Source organism: Erinaceus europaeus, chromosome 14 (assembly GCF_950295315.1).
Source record: "Erinaceus europaeus chromosome 14, mEriEur2.1, whole genome shotgun sequence".
NCBI lineage: Eukaryota > Metazoa > Chordata > Mammalia > Eulipotyphla > Erinaceidae > Erinaceus > Erinaceus europaeus.
Genome location: NC_080175.1, coordinates 25,779,315 through 25,801,327, shown reverse-complemented (window position 1 = coordinate 25,801,327; position 22,013 = coordinate 25,779,315). Strand labels below are relative to the sequence as shown.

The 22,013-nt window shown below is 44.9% G+C and overlaps 1 protein-coding gene across 3 annotated transcripts in view; it reads left to right on the top strand.

Moving 5' to 3' along the window:
• WBP1L (WW domain binding protein 1 like) overlaps positions 1-17,953 on the top strand; it is an 88,109-nt gene extending 70,156 nt beyond the window's left edge. For all 3 annotated transcript variants that reach the window (XM_060171420.1, XM_060171422.1, XM_060171421.1), the window contains 2 exons: positions 12,380-12,541; positions 14,430-17,953. In XM_060171420.1, the coding sequence (XP_060027403.1) occupies positions 12,380-12,541; positions 14,430-15,169 (902 nt within the window). In that variant the 3' untranslated portion in view covers positions 15,170-17,953. The remainder of the gene's footprint in view (positions 1-12,379; positions 12,542-14,429) is intronic.
• The last annotated feature ends 4,060 nt before the right edge of the window (positions 17,954-22,013 follow it).

Below are 22,013 nucleotides of genomic sequence, written 5' to 3'. Positions count from 1 at the left end.
TCTTTTTAAAGATTTTATTTGTTTATTGATGAGAAAGATTAGAGAGAACCAGACATCACTTTGGCACATGTGTTGTCGGGGATTGAACTCAAGACCTCATGCTTGAGAGTCCTGTGCTTTATCCACTGCACCACCTCCTGGACCACTTTATTTCCCTCTCTATCTCCCCCTTCCCTCTCAATTTCTCTTTGTCCTGTCCAATAAAATGGGAAAAAATGGCCACTAGGAGTAGTGGATTCATAGTGCCAGCATCTCGCCCCAGAGGCAAAAAAAAGGAGGAGAAGAAGAATGAATGCCAGCTTAGTTTTTCACCTGCTCATTTTTTAGTTTGTTTTTGGGTACCCACTGTTGAGCTGCTCTTAAGAGAAGCCCATGGCATTTGCTACTCTTGAGTGGAGAACAGGAAGTGGGGTCTTCCATGCTTACAGGAAACTGGGCCAGTCTTCCAGGTGAAGTTTCAAGCCCTCTAAAGTCTCCCTTTCCCAACCTAGGCCTTTCCTCCAGTGGCAATGTTAGCTGCTCCTGCTGTGAGCTCTAAGGGGCCAGGGAGGTCACCCACTGCCCTGAGGGCCAGCAAGAAGGAGAACTAATTTACAGTGTGTTTTGGCTCCTAATGAATTTCCTGCTGTTCAGGGAGTGGCGTTTCCCTAAGTTATAGTGAACTCTGGGGCACTTGACTCAGTTCCTACTTCAGGCCGATCGCTTTTCAAAACATGTTTTCCACTTTGCATAGCATGACAACTGCTCCCCACCTTGAGGTCACAGTTTTTAAAGTTGTCATTGGGCAATGTTATCTCTGGATTGGTATCTGTTTGGGGAAGGCAGAGGATACTTTAAAAAAAAATTTTTTTTTTTTTTTTTGGTATTTATTTATTCCCTTTTGTTGCCCTTGTTTTATTGTTGTAGTTACTGATGTCATTGTTGTTGGAGCAGAGGATGCTTCTATCTTTATGTCTGTGTCTCTTTCATTACGTGTTCATTTTTTTAAAAAATGTTCTTCCTTGTGAAATCAAGCAAAATGATCAAAAGTCCGTACCACCCCATGGGGACCAGTCTGAGTATCCCATCCTTTTAAAGTTGCTAGGATACCACTTTGACTAGAAGGGCTTTCTGAGGAGAGGCTGTGTTGTTGTGAGGGTCAGGTAAGGATGCCTCTTGCCTCCCCACATGACGCCATCCAATGGGCCCAGCTCACTTTGTCTTTTCAGAACATTTGCAAAACACCCAGTCACATCACTACCCATTCTGCTCCCTGCTTCTTCTTCAAGTTCCTTTCTCTCCATTTTGTTTTCCTATTCCTCTTTTAAAGAAGTTTTTATTGGGGGAAAAGTTATCTCACCGCCTCCCCTAGCTGTGACCTACACTTAAAATCCTCTGTGATCCTCTTTTAGAAATAAATTAGTGAGGGGGCCCAGTGGATAGTGTGTTAGACCCTCAAGCACAGAGTTCCAAGTTCTATCCTCAGCATGACATGTACCGGAGTGATGCTCTGATTCATCCCCCTCCCCTTTAAATAAGTCAATCTCTCTCTTCCTCCTTCCTTCCTTCCTTCCTTCCTTCCTTCCTTCCTGCCTGCCTGCCTGCCTGCCTGCATGCCTGCCTGCCTTCTTTCCTTCCTTCCTTCCTTCCTTCCTTCCTTCCTTCCTTCCTTCCTTCCCTCCCTCCCTCCCTCCCTCCCTCCTTCCTTCCTTCCTTCCTTCTTTCCTTCCTTTCTTTCTTTCGCCCTTTCTTTTGCCCTTTCTTTCGCCCTTTCTTGTGGTCTGGGAGGTGGCGCAGTGATAAAGCTTTGGGCTCTTAAGCATGAGGTCTCGAGTTTGATCCCCAGCAGCACATGTGCCAGAGTGATGTTTGGTTCTTTCTCTCTCCTCCTATCTTTCTCATAAATAAATAAAATCTTTTTTAAAAAATTGTTTAAAAAAAAAAAAAAGAAGCCCCTTTGTTTTCACTTGACCTCCATGGCTCTGCAGGGACTTCTCACCTTTGTGTTTCTATTGCCCTCAGTAGATCTTTTCTTGATTCTAAATAGAGGATAATAAAGAGGTAGGAGGAAAAAGAAAGACACAGAGGAGAGCCATCTCCACACTTTTCTGCTGCTTGTTTGCATGACACCCCCATTGCATGTGGTGATTGTGGATGGGGGCTTCAAACACAGGTCCTCGAATGTGGTGAATTGTGCACTCTGAGCTATCTTCCAGCGCCCTTATTTTTCTTACTTTTTATACTTTGGCTTCACTGGATGTGAACTTTTTTCTTGATCAAAGAATCTCTTCAAGAATGTGATGCTGTGACTTCTGTTACATAGAGACCAGAACATTTCTGGCTGGTATAAGCCTCCTGGTCTTCCAACCACATAGTGATTGGCAACATTTTGAGCTGGAGAGATAGCTCGTTCTGTAAAGCACCTGCAGTACTATGTGTGCTGCCCACATTTGAGCCCTGGTATCTATGACACGAGAGGATCTATGGTAACAGAGGAAACTCTGGTGGCCAGGTGTTTCTATTTCTCTGAGTGAAAAAGTGGTCTGGAGTAGTGGAATTGTTTATGTGTAAGGCTCTAGTGATGAGACAAAAACTCTTTCCCTTTCTCTCTTCCTTCTGGAACCCCTATAATACATGTATTACTCCTCTTCATGTGGTTTCATAATACTCTTGTATTCTTTTTTTTCTTTAAAGAATTTACTTATTCATGAGGAAGATAAGAGGAGAGAGAGAAAGAACCAGACATCACTTTGGTACATGTGCTGCTGGGAATTGAACTCTGGACCTCATGGTTGAGAATCAATGCTTTGTCTACTGCACCACCTCCCGGACTACCCCTTATATATATTATTTTCATTTGTTTTATTTTTTCTTGTCAGGGTGTGTGTGTGTCTTTCTCTACACTGCCTTTTTAAAATATATTTATTTATTTATTATTGGGTAGAGAAAGAGAAATTGAGAGGAGGGGGAGGGGGAAATATAGAAGAGGAGAGATACCTGCAGCCCTACTTAACCACTCATGAAGCTTTCCCCCTATAGGTGGAGACCGGGGACTTGAACCTGGGTCCTTGCACACTATAATATCAGTGCATAACCAGCTGTGCCACTGCCTTACTCCTTACCCTATCCTTCTGTTCATCATTTCAACCTTTTTGCTTCTATGTTTCAGCAGGTGAATCTCTCTGCTATATTTTGTAGGTTAGTTGCTGTATTCTTCAGCCCTCTGATTTCTGTTACAGCTTCTATAGCCTTTCCTCATGGAAATTTTTATTTCAGTGAGCAAGCACCCTTAAAACAGTAGCTTTAAAGTCTTTTTTAGGAGTTTTATATGGCACTGTTTCTTCAAGCAGCTGTCTTGGTCCAAACATTGTGGATCATTTTCCTTTTAAAGATGTATTTATTAATGAGAGGAAGAAGGGAGGGTGGGAAAGAAGAGAGAGAGAGAGAGAGAGAGAATGAGAATGAGAGAATGAAAATCAGAGCATTACTCTGGTACATGTGATGCTGCTGATTGAACTTGGGATCTCATGTCTGAGAATCCAACCAATGCCTTACCCACTGTGCCATCTCTTGGTCCACTTGTGGATGATTCTCTCTGTATTCCCATTGCATTTGTTTCTCTGTGAGGACCAGGGCCAGGGGTCTGTCTTTGAGTGGCTGGACAGTGATCAGAGATTCTCAGTCAAGTTCCTGGCAGCAACTGTTGCAATGATGTTCCACCAAACCAGAAGTTTGAGATTGCAAGTGACTGGTGACAAACAGACTCTGGCACGCTGTATTCACACAGAGAAGGTGGTGACGCACTGCTCCACCACTTATGAGGCTTTTCCCCTCACCCTGCAGGTGGGGACCCGAGGCTTGAACCCAGGTCCTCATCCTGGTAATATGTGCACTCTACTGAGTGCATCTCCACTTGGCTCCTGAGTCCATGTTTTATACAGTATTACAGTATTGTCTTGCCTTTTTAAAAAAAAAATTTTTTTTTTTTTACTTATTATTGGGTAGAGATAGAGAGAAATTGAGAAGGGGAGATAGTCAGAGACACAGAGAGATATGTGCAGACCGGTGCCACTGCTCATGAAGCTTCTCCCTGCAGGTGGGACCCAGGGCTTGAACCTGAGTATAATCTTCTCTTTGTAATTTTGTTGTGAGGGTAAAATCTGTTTTGAATTGCAGAATTAGTTGGGCTTTTTTTAAACCAAAGTATTGATCCGATGAGCTCTGGCTTATGGTGGTGTGGGACATTGAACCTGGGATTGTGGAGCTTCAGGCAAGAGAGTCTCTTTGCATAATAATTATACTATCTACCCCGTGCTCTTTTTCATTTACTATCAGAAGTATTCTTACATGTCAAAATTAGTATCCTAAAAGTAATTGTAAATGATTCATATCTGTTTATTGTATGATTATATTCTAGAGTTAAAAAATATCCAAAATTTTATCAATTTAAAGAATGAAATCTAGCAAAAATAAAGCCAGCCACCAATATTTATAAATTTCAGTTCATTTATTTGTTTTGCCAGAGCACTAGTCAGCTGGTGATGCTGCGGGGGGAGGGGGGGCTGACCCTGGGACGTCAGTACCTCACGTTTAAAAGTCTTCTTCTATAACCATTATGTTATCCCCTCCCCATTTCGTTTACTTTGTCACCAATTTGCAATTTGAGAAAGGAAAATAACTGGAAGAACAGAAGAAAATGAAAATTTCTCATCAGCCTCCTACTTAAAAATAAATCACTATTAGGGCTGGGCGGTGGCGCACCTGTTGAGCGCACATGTTGCAATGCACAAGGACCCAGGTTTGAGCCCCCGGCCCCCACCTGCAGGGGGAAAGCTTTGGATTGCAGGTGTCTTTCTGCCTCTTTCCCTCTGTCTCTCCCTTCCTCTTGATTTCTGACAGTCTCTATCCAATAAATAAATAAATATAATTAAAAAATTAAAAATAAATAAATAAATCACTATTTTGACATTTTCCTCCATGTCTTCTCCTATGATCGTGTGCGTGTGTGTGTGTGTGTTATATTTAGGTAAATTTACCCATTAATTAAAAACAAATATTTAGAAAACTTTCCTGCATATATTTTAAAATTAGGGCAGTTCTCTTATGTGGGAGTTTGCCACAATTCGAAGCACAATCCAGAAGAATGCAGTGGGAAATGAAAAAAATTATCCACCCAGACAAGAGAGGGTGTGGCAGGCCTCCTCTTTTCTGCACCCTCCCTGGAGCAGCGAGGAAGAAGGGGAAGCTGCTAAGACAGGCTAACTCGAGGTGGGCTGAGAGAGGACTGTTAGTGACTATGGGAGATGGAATTGTACCGGATTATGCCAGGAGCAGAGGAAGTCATTTACACTCTCTAGGGAGGAGATGGAACTGAAGCAATTAGAAGTTTTCCATCTCTCACTTTTGTGACTTAACAGACATACACAGAAGGGAAAAGCTGCTGATCTTTCTGTGATATCAGAAGAAACCTCAGAATTCCTTACCAGGCAGCCCCTCTTGAGGCTCCATGCAAACTGCTAATCTGCTGAGTTGTGGGGGGTCTTGAGAGATTCTTCTCTTCTTTTTTTTTAAATTTCTTTATTGGGGAATTAATGTTCTATATTCAACAGTAAATACAATACTTTGTACATGCATAACATTCCCCAGTTTCCCATTTAACAATACAACCCCCACTATGTCATTTATCATCCTTCATGGACCTGTATTCTCCCCACCCACCCACCCCAGAGTCTTTTACTTTGGTGCGATACGCCAATTCCATTTCAGATTCTACTTGTGTTTTCTTTTCTGATCTTGTTTTTCAACTTATGCCTGAGAGTGAGATCATCCCATATTCATCCTTCTGTTTCTGACTTATTTCACTCAACATGATTTTTTCAAGGTCCATCCAAGATCGGCTGAAAACGGTGAAGTCACCATTTTTTACAGCTGAGTAGTATTCCATTGTGTATATATACCACAACTTGCTCAGCCACTCATCTGTTGTTGGACACCTGGGTTGCTTCCAGGTTTTGGCTATTACAAATTGTGCTCCCAAGAACATATGTATACACAGATCTTTTTGGATGGATGTGTTGGGTTCCTTAGGATATATCCCCAGGAGAGGAATTGCAGGGTCATAGGGTAGGTCCATTTCTAGCCTTCTGAGAGTTCTCCAGACTGTTCTCCACAGAAGTTGGACCAATTGACATTCCCACCAGCAGTGCAAGAGTTCCTTTGACCCCATACCCTCTCCAGAATTTGTTGCTGTTAACCTTTTCTGATGTATGACATTCTCACAGGAGTGAAGTGATATCTCATTGTTGTCTTGATTTGCATTTCTCTGACAATCAGAGACTTGGAGCATTTTTTCATGTGTTTCTCAGCCTTTTGGATCTCTTCTGTGGTGAATATTCTGTCCAAGTCCTCCCCCCATTTTTGGATGGGGTTATTTGTTGTCTTGTTGTTGAGTCTGGCAAGCTCTTTATATATGTTGGTTATTAAACTCTTGTCTGATGTATGGCATGTAAAGATCTTCTCCCATTCTGTGAGGGGTCTCTTGGTTTGGGTAGTGGTTTCTTTTGCTGTGAAGAAGCTTTTTAATTTGATGTAGTCCCATAGGTTTATACTTGCCTTAGTCTTCTTTATAATTGGATTCGTTTCATTGAAAATGTCTTTAAAATTTATACGGAAAAGAGTTCTACCAATATTTTCCTCTAAGTATTTGATAGTTTGTGGTCTAACATCCACTTGGAATTTACTTTTGTATTTGGTGAAATAGAGTGATTCAGTTTCATTCTTCTGCATGTTTCAACCCATTGTTTCCAACACCATTTGTTGAAGAGACTCTGCTTTCCCCCATTTAATAGTCTGGGCACCTTTGTCAGAGATTAGATGTTCATAGGTATGGGGGCTTACTTCTGGGCTCTCAGTTCTATTCCACTCGTCAGTGTGTCTATTCATGTTCCAGTACCAAGCAGTTTTGATGACAATGGCCCTATAATACAGTTTGAGATCTGGGAGTGTGATGCTTCCAGTTCTGTTCTTTTTTCTCAAGATTGTTTTGGCAATTCTAGGTCTTTTCTGGTTCCAGATAAACATTTGTAGCATTTGTTCTATTCTCCTAAAAAATGTGCTTGGGGGAGTCGGGCTGTAGCGCAGCGGGTTAAGCGCAGGTGGCGCAAAGCACAAGGACCGGCATAAGGATCCTGGTTCGAACCCCGGCTCCCCACCTGCAGGGGAGTCGCTTCACAGACAGTGAAGCAGGTCTGCAGGTGTCTATCTTTCTCTCCTCCTCTCTGTCTTCCCCTCCTCTCTCCATTTCTCTCTGTCCTATCCAACAACGACAACAACAATAATAACTACAACAATAAAAAAAACAACAAGGGCAACAAAAGGGAATAAATAAATAAAATAAAATAAAATTTTTTTTAAAAAATGTGCTTGGGATCTTGATGGGGATAGCATTAAATTTGTAGATGGCTCTGGGTAATATATTCATTTTGATGATGTTAATTCTACCAACCCATGAACATGGAATATCTTTCCACTTCTTTGTGTCTTTTTCAATTTCTTTGAGTAGTGACTCATAATTTTCAGTATACAAGTCTTTCACTTCTTTGGTTAGGTTTACTCCTAGATATTTTATTGTTTTTGTTGCTATAGAAAAAGGAACTGATTTCTGGATTTCAATTTCTTCTAACTTAGTGTTTGCATAGAGGAATGCCACTGACTTTTGAATGTTAATTTTGTAGCCTGAGACCTTACTGTATTGCCTGATGATTTCCAAAAGCTTCTTGCTGGATTCCTTAGGTTTTTCCATGTATACTATCATGTCATCTGCAAATAAGGACAGTTTGACTTCTTCTCTTCCAATCTGTATGCCTTTAATTCCTTGCTCCTGCCTGATTGCTATGGCAAGAACTTCCAACACTATGTTGAATTGTAATGGTGATAGTGGGCAACCCTGTCTAGTACCTGATCTGAGTGGAAATGCTTCCAGTTTTTCACCATTGAGTATGATGTTGGCTGTAGGTTTGCTATATGTAGATTCCACTATCTTGAGGAATTTTCCATCTATTCCCACTTTTTGTAGTGTTTTGATCATAAAGGGATGTTGTATTTTGTCAAAGGCTTTCTCTACTGATATGACCATGTGGTTTTTGGTCTTGCTTTTCTTGATGTGGTGGATCAAATTGACTGATTTACGTATATTAAACCAACCTTGCATGCCTGAGATAAACCCCACTTGGTCATGATGAACAATCTTTTTGATATACTGCTGTATCTGGTTGGCTAGAATTTTGTTCAATATTTTCGCATCTATGTTCATCAGAGATATTGGTCTGTAGTTTTCTTTTTTGGTTGTGTCCCTGTCTGCTTTTGGTATCAGGGTGATGTTGGCTTCATAGAAGCTGGCAGGGAGTATTCCAGTGTCTTCAATCTTCTGGAAGACTTTAAAAAGTAGAGGTATTAGTTCTTCTTTGGAGGTTTTGTAGTATTCATTTGTAAAACCATCTGGTTCAGGACTTTTATTTTTGGGGAGATTTTTGATAACTGTTTCAATTTCACTAGCTATGATGGGCCTGTTCATGTTATTCACTTCCTCTTTACTTAGTTTTGGAAGTTGGTAGGTATCTAGGAAATCATTCATTTCTTCCAGGTTCTCTAGCTTGGTGGCATATAGTTCGTAGAAGCCTCGCATGATATGTTGAATTTCTGCGGTGTCTGTTGTGATATCTCCTCTTTCATTTAGTATCTGATTTATTTGGGTCTTCTCCCTTTTTTGTTTTGTGAGTCTGGCTAAAGGTTTGTCGATTTTGTTTACTCTTTCAAAGAACCAACATTTACTTTCGTTGATCTTTTGTATGGTTTTTCCTATTCTCAATGTTATTTATTTCTGCCCTAACTTTAGTGATTTCTGTTCTTCTCGTTGCTTTAGGGTTCCTTTGTTGTTCTTCTTCTAGGTCTTTAAGATGTGCAATCAGGCTGTTTATTTGTGCCTTTTCTTGTTTCCTAATGTGTGCTTGTATAGCTATGAACTTCCCTCTTAGGACTGCTTTAGCTGTGTCCCAAATATTTTGATAGCTTGTGTCTTCATTTTCATTGAACTCTTGAAACATTTTGATTTCTTCCTTTATTTCCTCTTTGACCCAGAAGTTGTTAAGAAGTGTACTGTTGAGCTTCCACATTTTGGCACTGTTACTAATCTTTTGTTGATTGTTAAGTGTTAGTTTAATTCCACTGTGGTCTGAGAAGATGCTTGGGATGATTTCAATGCTCTTGAATTGGCTGATGCTGTCTTTGTGGCCTAACATATGGTCTATCCTTGAGAATGATCCATGTGGATTTGAGTAAAATGTGTATTCCAGTTTCTTGGGATGAATGACTCTGAAAATGTCCAATAGTTCTAGTTTATCTATCTCTTCATTTAGCTCCCTTATGTCTTTATTGATTTTCTGCCTCGATGATCTGTCAAGTTGAGAGAGTGGGGTGTTGAAGTCCCCTACTATGATTGTGTTACTGTTAATATATTGCTATAGCTCTTTCAGTAGAAGTTTGATGTATTTAGATGGCTTCTCATTGGGTGCATAGATGTTAATAATTGTTAAGTCCTCTTGATTGACTGATCCTCTGAGCATTAAGTAGTGTCCATTCCTATCTTTTTTAATCTTATCTATTTTAAAGTCTATCATGTCAGATATGAAAATAGCTGTTCCTGCCCTTTTTTGTGGGCCACTGGCTTGTATGATAGTTTTCCATCCTTTCACTTTAAGTCTGTGTTTGTCTTGTTGAGTTAGGTGGGTTTCCTCTAGACAGCTTATTGTTGGGTTGTGTTTTCTGATCCATCTTCCTACTCTGTGTCTTTTAATAGGTGAATTCAGGCCATTGACATTTATTTATATTAAAGATTGAAGATATTTTAATGCCATTCTTGTAGAGTTTTAGAGTGTTTTGATATATGTCCTATTTGTGGTGGTCTGGTTGTTTATAGGAGACCTTTCAGAACTTCTTTCAGGGCAGGCTTGGTGATGGTTGATTCCTTCAACTGTTGCTTGTCTGAGAAGGTTTCAATGCCTCCATCTAGTCTGAATGACAGTCTAGCAGGATATAGTATTCTTGGCTGAAAGCCTTTCTCATTGAGCACTTGATAGATATCTTGCCATTCTCTTCTGGCCTGTAGTGTTTGTATGGAGAAGTCTGCTGCTAATCTTATGGGTTTTCCTTTGTAGGTGACTCTTTGTTTTTCTCTTGCAGCCTTCAGGATCCTTTCTTTATCCTTATTCCTTTCCATTCTAAGTATGATATGTCTTGGTGTCTTTAGGTCTGGGTTAATTCTGTTTGGGACCCTCTGGGCTTCTTGAAACTTTATGTCTTTGATGTTGTCTAGACTAGAGAAGTTTTCAGCTATTATGGCCTGGAAAATGCTTTCTTCCTCTCCTTCTCTTTCTTCCTCTGGTATGCCAATAATGCGTATATTGTTTCTTTCGAAGTCATCCCATAGGACTCTGTTGTTGTTTTCAGCATCTCTTAATCTCTTTTTTAATATTTATTTTATTTTTTATTCCCTTTTGTTGCCCTTGTTGTTTTATTGTTGTAGTTATTATTGTTGTTGTCATTGTTGGATAGGACAGAGAGAAATGGAGAGAGGAGGGGAAGACAGAGGGGAGGAGAGAAAGATAGACACCTGCAGACCTGCTTCACCGCCTGTGAAGCGACTCCCCTGCATGTGGGGAGCTATGGTTCGAACCGGGATCCTTATGCCAGTCCTTGTGCTTTGCGCCACCTGCGCTTAACCCACTGCGCTACAGCCCGATTCCCCTCTTAATCTCTTTTTGAGATCTCTTACTTCTTTTTTAGTTGTCTGTCATTCATCCTCAATCTTGCTAATTCTGTCTTCAGCCTCATAGATTCTATTCTCTCTGCCCTCTACTGTTTTCTGGAGTTCATCTATTTTGTTGCCCTGCTCTGATACTGTTTTAGCTTATTCAGCTAGTTGCCTTCTTAGCTCAGCAATTTCAGCTTTCAGCTCTCTAATAACCATGAGATAATTAGTAGTTTCTTCCATATTCTCATTTGTTGTTCCTGTATTTCTGATTACAATTTTTTCAAATTCTTTACTCACTCCTTTGATTATTTCCTTAGCTAATGTTTGGTTGTTGAACTCGTTGTTTTGTGCTTCACCCTCTGGAGGACTTTTAGCTGGACTCTTGTCCTGGTTCAATTCTCCAATATTTTTTCTTGTTGTTTTAACCATTTTATATATTATGTCATCAGTTCCCTTTATCAGTACTTTTCAAATTATTGATCACTATTGCCTGGATTGACTTGTGTCTAAGTAAGTTAATTAAAGGGTTCACAGTGGTGGAAGTTAACTGTTGTTTCAATCCCTGAGTTGGAGCTCAGTGGTTTAAAAGCCTCTTTTTTTTTTTTCTTCCCTGTAGGCTATGGGAGCCTAAGGGCTTTTAAACTATCAATAGGCTTCTTAGCTTAATCACTGACTCCTGACCAAGAGATAAAGCAGGGTGTGGCAGAGATAATCCAGTGGCTATGCAAAGAGATTTTCACAGCCCCTCAGCTATGCCACCGAGGTATAGGTCTTCTCCTGAGTTTCCCGGTTAGATCTCTGTCCCCTGGTGTCCCTCCCTGTCGCTGCTCCAGATTCTGAGGGTAGTAGCAATGGAGACTCAGAGTTGCACGTGGTGAGTCTCTGGGGAGTCCTCTCCTCCCTTAAGCTGTCCCCTTGTTGGTGGAACAGACTGGAGGTGGTGTCTCAACAGATAAACTGCTAAACTGTTAGCAGTCACTTAATCTCTCCTTAGGCTCCTCTCTCCTCTCTGTCACCAGCCACATGTGTTTGTACTCACCGGTGATTTACTGGGTTCCTGTGGTCATTCTAGTCCTGTCTTTTTTCTGTCCCTGGTGGTCTCCTTTGGTATTCCTAGTTCGATTCTTCTCTTTAGTTGGATGCTCTGGTGTTAGCTCTTCAGTGAGCCTGGGAGCTGTCTTTATGGTCGCACAGTGCAGGTAGGAGGCACTAGACCTCTTTCATGGAGATCCCCTGAGGGGGAGAGTATGCATTTCTAAAAATTAAGCATGTTTAATGCCCACCAGAATTAAAGTACAGAGGGCCAACCCATGCTGGAGAGAGTTTTTGGTTCGTTGCTGTCCTCCCAGGCCTCCTGCAGGTATCCCAGAGTGAGTGACCTCTTTTACTATCGTTCTCCCACTCCAGCCCTCTCCCACTCCATTTATCTCTCACTCTTGTGCAAACATTTACAGACCTTGGCCACAGGTTTGAAGTGTGAATTCACTGGGTGAGACCTGACAGTGCTCTCTGGTGTTCAGAAAGCTACTTGTTCTGAAAGCTGTCCTCTCCCACGGGTGTTCACTCTCTGTCTCTGTCTGTCTCACCTCCTAGGGTTCTGGCTGGTGTGGACCATTATCATCATCCTGAGTTGCTGCTGTGTCTGCCACCACCGCCGAGCCAAGCATCGCCTTCAGGCCCAGCAGCGGCAACATGAAATCAACCTGATCGCCTACCGGGAAGCCCATAATTACTCAGCGCTGCCATTCTATTTCAGTACGTACACCCAAAACCTCCACACTGCACCCTCAAGAGTTCAGGATGCACAGACTGTACATTGGTGGGCAGAGCAGAGCCCCTGTGGACCCCCGCTTCCCAGGCCTGGTCAGCACAGAGCAGGGTTTTGCAAGTACAGGAACAAGGGGGTGCTCGCCATTAGCACAAAGGAGCAGGAGTTATGGCTGCGGCTTCCAGAATGAAGCCACTGGGTCATTCCAAATCCCCATTGGCTGGATTCTGACCAGATCTCTGCTCCTTTAGATCTCCCCCCCGCCCCACAAGAACTATAGCTGGGGCTTGGTGCTTACATGATGAATCCACTGCACCCAGGGGACAGAGAAATTGAGAGGTGGGAGGGAGGAGAGAGATGGGGGGGAGAGAGACAGAGACAGAGAGACAGAGACACCTGTAGCTCTGCTTCACTGCTTTTGAAGCTTCCCCTCTGTAGGCCAGGACTGGGGGTTTGAGCTCTAGTCCTTGTGAATGGTAATGTATGCACTCAACTGCCCTAGCAGACTTTTTTTTTTTTTGGCCTCCAGGGTTATTGCTGGCCTGCACCATGAATCCACTGTTCCTGGAGGCCATCCCCCCCCCCCTCTTTTGTTGCCCTTGTTGTTGTAGCCTTGTTGTGGTTATTCTTGTTATTGATGTTGATGTCATTCGTTGTTGGATAGGACAGAGAGAAATGGAGAGAGATGGGGAAGACAGAGAGGGGGAGAGAGAGAAAGATAGACACCTGCATACTTGCTTCACCGCCTGTGAAGTGACTCCCCTGCAGAGGAGGAGCCAGGGGTTCGAACCGAGAATCCTTACACTGGTCCTTGCGCTTTGTGCCACGTGCACTTAACCCGTTGTGCTACTGCCTGACCCCCTCTTTTTTTTTTTTTTAACATATCACAGGTGTTTGGTAGTGTATGACCTAGGACTTTTAGAGTTCAGTGGCCTCGTTCCCTTTTGCTTACTGTCATGTGGTATGACTGAACAGAGGCTTCCACAACAAGAGTGTGTGTGTGGGGGGGCATGGATATTAGGCTTTAGAACCTAGATATTAGACTTAGAACCTTAGTCGGTGACTCACTGAAGGATGCTCATTGGACATTACTAGGGATCCTTATACCCGACCTCTCAAGTGGCCAGAGGAGACCTATCTGGGTAATCATTCTGCCATGTGTCCTACAAAATACAACGGACACAAATGTGGAATTAGCTAGGTTTAAGTGCTTGGCACAGTGCCTGGCATGAAGTAAATAACATGCTCAATAGATGCTAACATTTCCTGTTGCACTGATAGATCATCAGCCAATTCCAAAGACAACTCGCCTGGTATATTCTAAATAAGCTGGCCCACCGCTCTTGATCTGAGTCAGGGTGAGGTCTGGCTTGTCTTTGCAGACCACCACTAACTACGCTTGGAAGCAACAACACAGGTTTCTAGCCTCTTAGAAAGAAAAGGCCCTCTTCTTTGTCTGGATCTGACGGGGGGGGGGGGGGCGGGGGGGGCAGGAACCAAAAGTACTCACTCTGACCCCAAGGCTTAGGGGACTTAAGGGGAGAGATTTGTGAGCTTTTGGGAAAGCTCCCTCAAGGACAGTGGTCTCTGCGTCTTCCTCCGCATTTGCCTAACTCTCTGCCTTCACGCCATACATGAGATCCCTGCCTATGAATCCACTAGAGGACCTCTGAGATTGCAAGGAGCTAGACCAGGTCATTTTTGATTAGTCCTTCTTTCTCTGCAGAATTGCTCACAGCCCCCCACCCTGCCCACAACCAAGATCCTTGTCGGGTGTGCCTTGACGTGGGAAGAGACATGTTTACATGTTACAGGCTATGCTAAGAACAAGTGCTGGTATGCTAATTTCTCCTTCCTGCCTCTTCCCCATTTTAGGGTTTTTGCCAAACTATTTACTACCTCCTTATGAGGAAGTGGTGAACCGACCTCCAACTCCTCCCCCACCTTACAGTGCCTTCCAGCTACAGCAGCAGCAGCTGCCTACACCATGTGGCCCTGTAGCAGGCAGCCCCCCAGGCACTGACCCCACCCGGGACTCTCAGGGGCCACCTAGCACCCCCCTGTCTGGGCCCAGCAGGAGCAGTACAAGACCCCCGAGCGTTGCCGACCCTGAGCCCTCTGTGGTGCCAGCTGCCCCAGCAGCCACCAAAGCCCCTGGCATGGAACCCAACGGCTCTGTGGCCGGCCTGGCAGAGCTAGGCCCAGGGGCCTTCCTGGACAAGGATTCTGAATGTAAGGAGGAGCTTCTAAAAGATTACAACTCCGAGCACGGTGGCACCCTCCCAGACAGCAAAGACAAGACGCCTAGCAGACATCGCCGTTTCACGGGCGACTCGGGTATTGAGGTGTGTGTGTGCAACCGGGGCCACCACGACGATGACCTCAAGGAGTTCAGTGCGCTCATCGATGACACTCTGGATGGGCCCCTGGACTTCTGTGACAGCTGTCACGTGCGACCCTCTGGTGACGAGGAGGAAGGCCTCTGCCAACCCTCTGAGGAGCAGGCCCGAGAGCCTGGGCACCCCCACCTGCCACGGCCCCCCGCGTGCCTGCTGCTGAACACCATCAATGAGCAGGACTCCCCCAACTCCCAGAGCAGCAGCTCCCCAAGCTAGAGCAGGCCCAGCCTGTGCCCGAGAACTTGGTAAAACAACCAGGGTGGGGAGGAACCACGCAGGAAGCCAGAGAAGCATTAACTTTCAGAAAGTGGTATTGCCACTTTGTGCTTTTTTTTTTTCTCTTTGTCTTTTTTTTTTTTTTTTGCCTCTCCCCCCCCCCCATTTTCCTACATCTCCAGGTACAGTTAGGGGCGGACACCTCTCCCCATGCAGAAGCACAGTGTTGCGGCGGGGCTGAGATGTTAGTTCTGCGACTCATTCCTCGTGTCCCACCCTTGCCTCTAGGTCCCCTTCCCGAGTGATGCCTCACCATGTGCCTGGGTGAGAGAGATGCCTACTTTAGAAGTCCCCAAGCAAGGGAGCCGAGCCTGACCCCGAGGTGACTCCTGGTGATGGAGCAGATTTAGGGTCTGGTGTGAGTTTAAGACAACCTCGCTGTGTTTCAGTCGGGAGAACCAGGAGGTCTTGGCCGGGGATTGCCACCTCACACTGCCAGTTTCTGCAGAGCTAGAATCAGGTTAAGCCTGTGGGTAGTTGTAGACTGGCAGGGGATTGACTGCCCTCAAAGTCTTGGTGATGTGATGGGGCCATCCCCGGGCATCCTGGAGGAGCCCCTTCCAGCAGGGTCTGGCTAGCTGTAGGCCAGTTCAGGTATGGAAGATTATACTGCCTCCCTTTTGGCTTTTTCTTGGGAAAACAAAAGTAAGCTGAAAACAAGAACATTGTATTAGTAGCCAAGCAAGTGCTCTCTTCTGGAAAGAGGAGGACTGTGGCCTTTTTCCAAGTCGACCTTCAAAGAGTGGCTAGAGCTGAACCAGGAGACATTTTGTGTGCAGGTTCTGGGTGTAAGAAGAAGCCTTACAACCCAAACGTCCGTGGGTGTGCAGGAGCCCTAAGACATGGTAGTAGTCACTCTGCCGTTTGGTCTGTGCCCACAGGGGTGCGGTGTGGGCAGTGCCCTCACCCAGCCCCACACACAGTCTGTGAGTCTTTGTGCCTCACGGTTCAGCATGAACAAACAGGCTACGGATCTTGACAAAGGGTGGTCCTATAGCTTGACCCTCACACAGTATTTTCTCCTTGGTTTTGAAGAAGTTGTTTGTTATTAATATTATTTTTTTCTAACTGACCACTTGGCAAGCAATGCCTTGGTTATCTGTGGTGTTCATGCCCTTTCCCTGCCCCTCTCCTCTTAGAGTGGGGTGTCTAGTTTTTATAGCTTGTGTAAAGAGCAAAGGCTCAGGTAGAAGGGAAAAGTCAGCAGGATCCTTATGATGGTAGTTTGGCTTCAGATAACCAGTGAAACTCTTTAGGAATAGTCTGAATGGAGAAAACATACAGCCGAAAATAACATTCCCTGTCAGCCTTGCTTATGTGGAGAGTTTGGTTATTCCTAGACTCTTGAGCAACGATAGTCAGACTAGGCACTGATGTCATGGTAAAAAAGGAGAAAACGCATGTGCGCGCACGCACGCACACGCGCACACACACGCACACACCAAATCCAAGGATGTAAGGCAAATGAGTGTCTGCATTTGGATTCCACTAAACCAAAATCTGAATTGAACAAAGTGAATTCTGTACACAATGACTTTTTTGAATAACCTGTATGTGTCTGTCCATCGTGTGTGAGCCCCCAGCCCTGTTTTCCTGTGAATACACTTTGAGTGGCAGCCATTCTGCTGGTGTCCACCCCACATTTGGAGCAGACATGGCCCTCTCAAGGTAATTTATTTTACGCATTTACTGTTTACTAAACAAGTGTCTGACTGTGTGTACCCTGCTGTCTTTAGCAGCAGCATCGACGGCAGTCCCCTGTGTTTGTCAGAGATACTGTGCTCCAAGTAGAGGTTTTACTCTACCATCACTGCAATTTGCACATTGCTCCATGGACACTGTTCCCTGTACAAGGAAACAAGCTCCAAACCTGTCTGCCTCCCTCAGCCGCTCCTGGCCCTCAAGATCCACCCCTAGGAGGGGGTGTTCACCTGTTGGAATTGCAGGCTGAAGCATGACAGACTCTTCAGTGACAAGTGGGGACTGCCTGTGGCCCAGGAGTGGGTCCCGCCCAGAATCACCAGAAGGGTTTAGGGAACAACACGGTGCCACCGGGCCTACCTCTCTCCGAGGCCCACCAGGTGCCTGGTGAAGGTGGGTGGTTGCGTACCCACAGACGCCTTTCCTCCCACCTGACCAAGATGTTCCCAACAACCCTTCAAAGTGTCTGAGAGATCAAGTTTTACCGAAATGAATCCTTCAGCTAATTGCTCAAATGGATGTCAGACCCCCTCAAGTCTCCCTCCTGGTTTAGGCTGGGTAACCAGTGTGAGTGTTAACTGTTGGATTTGCTGTCCTCCCTGCCTGGAGTGAGAGGAAAATGCAGCTGGTGGAGCCGGTCTTGTCCCCAGCATCCTAGCCTAGTCCTCACCACAGGAAGCCATCTGCATGGAGAAAGACGGAGGGGGCTATATATTGGGAGGGGGCTATATGGGGGATAAAGGACTTAGTTAGGGGCCAGGGAGATGTGAATGAGAAGGAAGGGGTTGGTTGAGGGTTTGGTGCTACAGTCAGAAGATTTGCAAATGCTAACACATTCCTGTGTGAGGCACATCACCATTTGTCAGTTATTGTGAATATGTGTATTTTAAGCAATAAGATTCAGCTGGCCAGACTTTTCTGGGCAGTCTCGGTGACGCATTTCCTGTGCTGTGTTTGTTCCGAAGACGGAGTGGCTCTAACCACTGTGAGAAGCCCAAATAAAAGCAATCCCCCAAATTCAAATTGGACTGCTCCTTTCTTTCTTTTTCTCTCTTCTGTCCTTCCTCCCTTCTTTTCTCCCTTTCTTTCTTCCTTCCTCCCCTCCCTCCCTCCTTTCTTTCTTTCTTTCTTCCTTTACTTTGTACTTCTTTTCTCTCTCTTTTTTTTCTTCACCAAAGCACTGCTTAGCTCTGGCTTATGACAGTGCCTGGTATTGAACTTCAGCTCTCTGTTCCCCTAGGTATGGAAGTTTGCTGCTAACGCCTCCCCCAGCCCCACCTTTGTTTTTTTTTCTCTCCTTCTTCTGAGGTTTTGGGGAGTCATCCCATTTGCTTCTGAACCATAGGTACGTTCCCCTTCTTCACACAGAGGCCCACACATAACAGTTGAGGTCAGGACTGAGGGCAAGCTGGCCAGTCCTGCTTGAAGGACATGCTTTGTCCAAGGTTTATCGTGGATGTTTGGGATGTTTTGCACAGTATCACAGACAGGCTGAAATCAGACCCATAACAGCAAAACCGAGTTCCCCCAGAGCTGAAACATGACATGAGAAGGAAGCTAGCACTCTGAGGTCTCTAATGATGTAACAGAAATGCAAGCAGATGCTTGGCCTTGGACATTAGCACACTAAATATGTACTTATTTGATTATTTTATTTTACCAGAGCACTGCTCAGCTTTGGGACCTCAGGTATGAAAGCCTTTTTGCACAGCCATTATGCTGTCTCCCTGCCATGTATTTTATTTTATGTTATCAGTGAGTCTCACAGTTTGTGCCGTGCTGAATTATGAGAATGTGAAAAAAATATGTGACACAAGACACCCATCCTCTAAAAGTCAAATTACAGTTAGGAAGCTAAAATACACCTGTATGAGATAACTAAAGGTATGAGAGACAGTCATACTGGGTAGGACAGTGTTTTGCCATGTGCATGGCCCAGAATTGAGCCCAGCACCACCTGGGAGTGGCGTGGCGGCACTGGGGACACTGCTATTGTGGAGTCTCTCCCTCTCAGGTTGAATGAAAAAGCTGGTCCAGAGATGGTGAAACTGCATATGTGCAGGGCACAGCTCCAAAACAAGACATAGGGTACTGTGTGTGAGTGCTGCCTTTTCAGCATCTCAGGGTGGTCTTCCTGGAGTGGGATCCTATACACTGAGCTGACCGGGCAGGCAAGGTGTAAAGGAAGTTTTAGGTGAATGTTCATTCTGTGGATTATTGAAGGCCTACTAAATGTCAGGGGCTGCAAAGGTTTTAAGATAAAGGAGGTGGGAGGATGGGCTGGGTGCTAGTGTACCTAGTTAAGCACACGTATCAACCATGCATAAGGATCCAGGTTTGAGCCCCTGCTTCCCACTTGCGGAGGGGGGGGGTGCTACTTGAGTAGCAAAGCAGATCTGCAGGTATCTGTCCTCTCCCTCTATCTCCCCTCTCAAGTTCTCTCTGTCCTGTCAAATAACAGAAAGGGTAAAAAAGATTAAAAAAAAAAAAAAAAAGGAAAAGATGGCTGCTGGTAGTGGTGGATTCTGAATGCTGGCACCAAGCCTTGACAATAAACCTGGTGGCAAAAAAAAAAAAAAAAAAAAAAGCCTACAAGGCCTAAAATAGAAAAGTCTTTGTGTCTTGGCTAGGACTAAGCAGCTGAATTTGATCCCCAGGGGTCCCTGGGGAGGAAGTCGGGCTTCCCAGCAGGGAAGGGCCCTGTGGGCAGGACTGGGAGTTCCTGAAGTCATTGCCTGCAAGGACTCTCAGTGGTGGGAGAACACTCTGGCCCTCATCCTGCATGAGTGACCCCTGGGGCTGTTTCTGCCCTGCTGCTGAAGTAGCTGAGGCAGTGAGGCTCACCTCCCTCACCCTCCCTGTACTGGCCCTCAGCTTGATCACCTTCACAGTGAGGCCATGGTCTCATTCCCTGTGCTCAAGGATCTGATTCATTAGTGGAGTGTGGTTGATTCCAGTTAAACTTCCAGTTAAACTCTTCATTTACAGGGACACAGTCTTCTGCTAAATGTTGATCTTTTCATTTCTATCTGTAGTGTCTTTCCCTCCCTCCCTCCCTTCCTTCCTTCCTCCCTTCCTCCCTTCCTCCCTTCCTCCCTTCCTTCCTTCCTTGGCAGAGAGAGAGAGAGAGAGACTGACCACAACACTGAGGCTTCCTTCAGTGAGTTGGGGGCCAGACTCGAACCTGGCACACATGGCAGAGCAGCACACTATGCAAGGGAGCTATTTTACCAGCACTGAATGGGGAGATAGCTTCACGGTTATACAAAAAAACTTGCACACCTGAGGTTCCATGCCAGGTTCAGTTCTATAATGCAGTACTGAAAACTATTCTATTATGGTAACAAACAAACAAAAAAGAAGGAAGAAATTTTGAGAAAATTAGATATATTTAGTGCTCTTATGACCAATCTTCTCCCCTCTGCTTTGAGGATAGTTTGAATCAAACTTGTTAGCCAATGATGGAAACAAGGAACCCAGAGGAGGGAGAGGCCAGCCTCCAGCTTCCCTTTCCACCAGCTCACTAGGGTGCCAGCATCTCTGCAGGCTGCTTGTGATGGGACTGGGTGAGCCACAGCTACCCACAGGCCTTCCTAAAGGATTTAATTTATTTTTTTGCTACAAGGGTTAGCACTGAGGCTTGGAGCCTGCACTACTAATGTATAGCTCTTGGAAGCTATACATTTTCCCCCTAATTTTTAGAAATTGAGAGAGGAGGGGGAGAGAGAGTGGGAGAAAGAAAGACACCTGCAGACATGCTTTACCACTTGTGAAGCACCCCCCTGCAGCTCAAACCCGGGTCCTTGCAACTTGGTAATTATGTGCACTTGAGCAGGTCACCACTGCCCAGCCCCTGCTCATTTATTTCTTCCACCAGGACTGTCACTGGGGCTCATTTCCTGAATGACTCCACTGGTCCTGGTGGCCACTTTTTCTTCCCTTTTTTTTTCACCTTTCTTTTCTCCAGTTGAGAGAACGAGAGACAGAAAGGTGGGGCCAGGGGGGGGGCACACCTGGTTAAAAAGGACATAGTACTAAGGACAAGGACCCGGATTTGAGCCCCTGTGCCCCACCTGCAACTGGGAAGCTTCACAAGTGGTGAAGCAGGTCTGCAGGTGTCTATTTCTCTCTCTCCCTCTCTATCTCCCCCTCCTCTCCAATTTCTCTTTGTCCTATCCAATAAAATGGAAAAAAAAAATGGCCACCAGGAGTCATGGATTCACAGTGCCAGCACCAGGCCCCAACAAAAAAAACCTGGAGGCAAAAGCTAGAAAAAGAAAGACAGAAGGAAAGATAGACAAACAGATAGGCAGGTCAGCAATAAACCTGGAGGTGAGAGAGCATGGTCATGAAGCTTCTTCCCTGCAGGCACTCCCATGTGGTGACTCCAGTAACAAATGTTAGTTTCTCCTAAAGGGCATCTTAAAACTGACCTAGGCTCAACAATTAAAGATGCTGGTTTCAGGGTTTAAAAAAAGTCTGGGGAGTCAGGCGGTAGTGCATCGGGTTAAGCAGTAGTGCAGAGGGTTAAGCGCACGTGGTGTGAAGTGCAAGGGCCGCCGGCATAAGGATCCCGATTCGAGCTGCCAGCTCCCACCTGTAGGGGAGTTGATTCACAGGCAGTGAAGCAGGTCTACAGGTGTCTTATCTTTCTCTCCCCCTCTCTGTCTTCCCCTTCTCTCTCCATTTCTCTCTGTCCTATCTAACAAAGACGACATCGATTACAACAATAATGAAAAAAAAAAAAAAACAAGGGCAACAAAAGGGAAAATAAATAAAATATAAACAAATAAAAATAAAAAAGTCTGGGCCCCATTTTCTCCCTAGGCATTAATGTGCCTCTGGGCCTCTGGAGTGAGAAAGAAGGAGAGCTTGACTCTTCAACAGAAAGTATTGAAGTGGCTCTTTCAGGGAAGTGTTCACCCCTGGAAAGTACAAAGGGAAGGATGTGAACAGGTCTTTGGGCTCTAGAGAGGAGGAATAGGTAGGGGTGGATTGGTTCATGGAGTCACTCCCCCACATCCAAACCTTTGAGGTGTGTGCAGTGTGTGCAGTGAATCAGGTGAAAGAGAACTGTTAAGAT